This window comes from Oratosquilla oratoria, chromosome 27 (genome assembly GCF_046742065.1).
Source record: "Oratosquilla oratoria isolate Oo_2021 chromosome 27, ASM4674206v1, whole genome shotgun sequence".
NCBI lineage: Eukaryota > Metazoa > Arthropoda > Malacostraca > Stomatopoda > Squillidae > Oratosquilla > Oratosquilla oratoria.
Genome location: NC_134803.1, coordinates 2,702,478 through 2,706,572, shown reverse-complemented (window position 1 = coordinate 2,706,572; position 4,095 = coordinate 2,702,478). Strand labels below are relative to the sequence as shown.

Sequence of the window (4,095 nt, the reverse complement as noted above, 5' to 3'; positions counted from 1 at the left end):
TGCTACAACAATTCCGATTACAGATTCGGAATCAGCATACTCGACTTACTATAAATCACTCGCTATTGCCACAGTAGCAAATTCTTTGTTGACTAGTGTTATTTGCAGCAATGGCCCATAACCTAGCTTTCTGATTTTCAATAGTTCTGTCATTAAAGAATTTTAACTATTCTTGATAAATGCCACGAAAAAAAATTCTACCTTGTTTTTGTAGTATCCTAAATAAAGGCTATGAAAGTAATTATTTCATTATCAAAGATAAAAGCATACTAAATCAAGGAGGAAAACACGAGCTAGTTATGTATTTCAAATTAGAATATTTATATTTTTATTTTTCAATGAATTGTCACGTGTATATCGATGATTTGAGCGTGTCGATGAATTGTTGTCGATGAATTGTTGTCGGTGAATTCGCCGAATGCCATATATATATATATATATATATATATATATATATATATATATATATATATATACATATATATATATATATATATATATATATATATATATATATATACATATACATATATATATATGTACATATATATATGATTTCAAGAAGTCTACAGCGACAATGACCTCTCCCAGTGTTCGGCCAGTGTACGGCCTGTATATAAACCCTTGTAATCATCAAAACATTGTAACTCCCTCCCTGAGGATGACCGAGTAAGGTCTAAATACGCACCAAATGTCTTTTGGACGCCTTCTCAGCTATTTGGAACCAGCACAGAAACTTGTTGCACGAGACAAATTAAAGCTTCAATATAAGCTCAACAACGCCATTGTCGCTGTAGACTTCTTGAAATCATGTATACAACATGGTCTCCTACCAAAATTCACATATATATATATGTGTGTGTGTGTATACATATATATATATATATATATACATATATATACATATATATATACATATATATACATATATATATATATATATATACACATATACATATACATATATATATATACAGAGGTGGGCGTTCCGAACAAATGTTTGCGAACCTTTATCCGCGGATTTGTTCGGACCGGCAAAATCCCGGATTTGGGTTCTGAGGTTCGGATTCGGACCGACGTCAAAAAAGATTCGGACTTCCGGGTTCGGAACGTCTTTTTTCGCGAATCCGAACCTCCGTATCCCGGGAAAAATTCGAAAAAACGAAGACGACCAAACATTGGTTTTCAACTTTTCCGCGGCATACAGATGTGGTGACGCCTATGTTTCTGTAACAACTAGAGACGCCTTTGACCATTAGCATTGTGTTTTACTTTATCGCTTCTCTCTACTTCTATTTCAGTATGGGTGTGTAAGCGTGTGTGTGTGTGTGTCTCAAATGATCACTGCTCGAAATGTGCTCGATATGCAAGCCTGTGTGACTGTGTGTAGCAATGCGAAACAAAGACTAGTAGTACTGCCTGGACTGCCCTTCTTTGAACTTGGAAATATACTCGTGGTGTTTAACTCGTTGCTTTATCTGTACCACACAGACCCGTCATGTTGTGACCGCAGCTGGCTGCCAGACAATCAGAACGCTTGTTAGTGACGCGCAGCCACCGCGCATGCGCCGGTGACTGCAGCAGCCAATCAGAGCGCTTGTTTAGTGTTTACAAATCTGCACAGTCTGCAGACTTTCTTGTCACCGCGTCCCGTAAGTTACGATTTAGTCCGACATTCTTCTACCGTTGCACTGACAACACTCTGGAGAGGACACCCAAGGAGGCTAGACTACTCTACTCACATCACACTCACCGCTAACAATGGATAAGTACGTGATATCCACACCGAGGTCGAGAAACCCAAGTGCTCAGTCTGACACACCAAGGTCCACGAACCCAAGCGGCCTCGCTGAGAGTGAATCTGACGCCAGCGATATCCAACTGCCAGAGTTTTCGAGTCCGGAGCTGATGCCTGGCACAAGTCGAGCCGAGGACATGGACATTGCCGACACCGAGGCCGAGCAAGCCGAGGGAGGTCACGGTTCCAGGAGGGAAAGGGACCTCTACAGAGATTGGGGCATTCTCAAGCCCTTCTTCAAGTGTGGTGTCGGCAGGGACGCCGGGTTTGCCCTCTGCGCCAAGAAAAATTGCACTGCGAGGCTGAAGCTTCAGAATGACACCAACAGCAACTTAAAGAAGCATTATGCCACCAAGCACCCTTTAGATAGTCCTGCCTTAAAAACAGCCTTAGCTGGCAGCAGCAAACGTGGCCGCTCTGCTTCTGGTGGTGGTCGGGATGCCAAAAGCCTCAGGCAGAGCTGTATTGAGGAGGCTATGGCTGAGAGGTTTGACCAGCAGAAGGCCCTTGACCTGTTTTATGAGGTAAGTTTTACTTTTAAAAGTTCTACTGTTTTAGTATGAAAATAATTTGATAAATTAATGAACTTTAATAAATAAAAATAATTTATAACAACAATTTAATTTCAAATACTCACATCTTTTTTATGTTTCAGTGGATTATCCGCGACATGCTGCCCACCATAACAACAGAGTCAGAGGCGCTCAGGGCCTTCCTCAACTACCTGAACCCTCAGTTCAAGCTGCCGTCCAGGAAAAAGCTTGGCGACGACATCAAGCATATGAGCGCCAGGGCCAAAAATGAGCTCACCCAGATCATGTCCAAGCAGGACTACCTGGCCACCACTGCCGACAGCTGGTCGAGCCACAACCGGGCCTTCATAGGCTCCACAGTCTCGTGGTTGGACAAGGCCACCCTGGAGAGGACGACTGCAGTCTTGGGCATGAAGGAGGTGAAGGAGAGCCAGACAGCCGAGTACTTGGCGAGGTCCTTGAGCAAGCTGCATGAGGACTTCAGCATCAGCAGCAAGATTCTGTGCACGACCACAGACAATGGCACAAACTATGTAAGTGCATTTGTCAACTTTGCACAAGAGGACGTCGTCATACATCCTGGCAAGGACAAGCCTGACGAAGAGCTGGCTGACGAGCCTCAGGTCATATCTATGGAGGAGGCCCTGGACCAGGCTGACGAAGCCGAGGTTAGCCTGCCTAAACACCAGAGGTGTGGTGCACACACTCTGAACCTCCTGGCGTCTGAGGATGTTTCCAAAGTGAGTATAATAATTTTATTTATTTATTTAATGAATTAATAATTTATAAATATTAAATAATTTATTGTTATTTTGGTAAAAACTAAAATATGTAAATTATTATTTTTTATTTTTTAATTTGTGAATTGTAATAAAATATTAAATAACAATTTTTTTTTTCAGGTCCCACAATGGAACCATGGTGGTAGGAATGTCTTCAGAAGGTCGGCTGCCAAGGCACAGTCTTTGTGGAATGCCCAGGGCCGCCGAACTGTCGCAGCCAACGAGATAAAGGATGCTATCGGCAAAAAAATTAAAGTCCCTGGTGCGACGAGGTGGAACTCCAGCTATGACAGCTATAAGATGCTTTCTGGCCTGCTACAGGACCTGGACACCCGTGAAAAGATCAATGATCTCTGTACCAGCATGCGCCCCAACCCGATCCCCGCCTTTGTTGACGAGGACAACGAGGTCATCGCTGAGTACGTCAAAGCTATGGCCCCAGTTGCCAATGCTTTGGACAAAATGCAGTCAGACCAGCATGCCTACATGGGGAACTTCCTTCCCAACTTGATGGTGCTCCAGAGGGACTTGAACCTGCTTAGGGACGACAACAGCATCAAGCATGCCAAGCCCCTCGTCACCTACCCCCTGGGGACACAGGAGCACCATGGCAGAGACAAAAAGGGCTTCACTGAAAGGTAGATATTTTTAATATTTTAATATAATATAATAATAATAATAATGATAATAATAATATAATATAATTATATAAATAATAAAATAATATAATATAGTAATTGAAATGAAAAAAAATAATAATCATTAATCAATAATTCAATTAACTCATATCTTAACCTTTTCAGGTTTCAACACATGTTTGAGGACCAGTAGAAGCTCCTTGCGACTGCCTTCCGCCCCAGGTTCCGTCTAAAGATGGTCAAGTACATATGCAGGACAAATCCTGACTTGTACAACCAGGTGAGGGACAAGATGGTGTCGGACCTTGTGGCCCAAATCAGGTCCAAGGAGGGGGATGTGGCCT

At 42.4% G+C, this 4,095-nt stretch overlaps 1 protein-coding gene across 1 annotated transcript; it reads left to right on the top strand.

Moving 5' to 3' along the window:
* The first annotated feature begins 1,761 nt into the window (after positions 1-1,761).
* On the top strand, positions 1,762-3,944 carry LOC143040119 (uncharacterized). The gene is made up of 4 exons (XM_076210812.1): positions 1,762-2,322; positions 2,454-3,071; positions 3,234-3,751; positions 3,917-3,944. The coding sequence occupies exons 1-4, from the start codon at positions 1,762-1,764 to the stop codon at positions 3,942-3,944; spliced, it is 1,725 nt and encodes a 574-aa protein (XP_076066927.1).
* The last annotated feature ends 151 nt before the right edge of the window (positions 3,945-4,095 follow it).

Coding starts and splice junctions, on each gene's coding strand:
- LOC143040119 (XM_076210812.1), top strand. CDS start 1,762: ATGGATAAGTACGTGATATCCACACCGAGGTCGAGAAACCCAAGTGCT. Junction 3,072..3,233: donor CGTCTGAGGATGTTTCCAAA/GTGAGTATAATA, acceptor TTTTTTTTTCAG/GTCCCACAATGGAACCATGG. Junction 3,752..3,916: donor AAAAAGGGCTTCACTGAAAG/GTAGATATTTTT, acceptor TAACCTTTTCAG/GTTTCAACACATGTTTGAGG.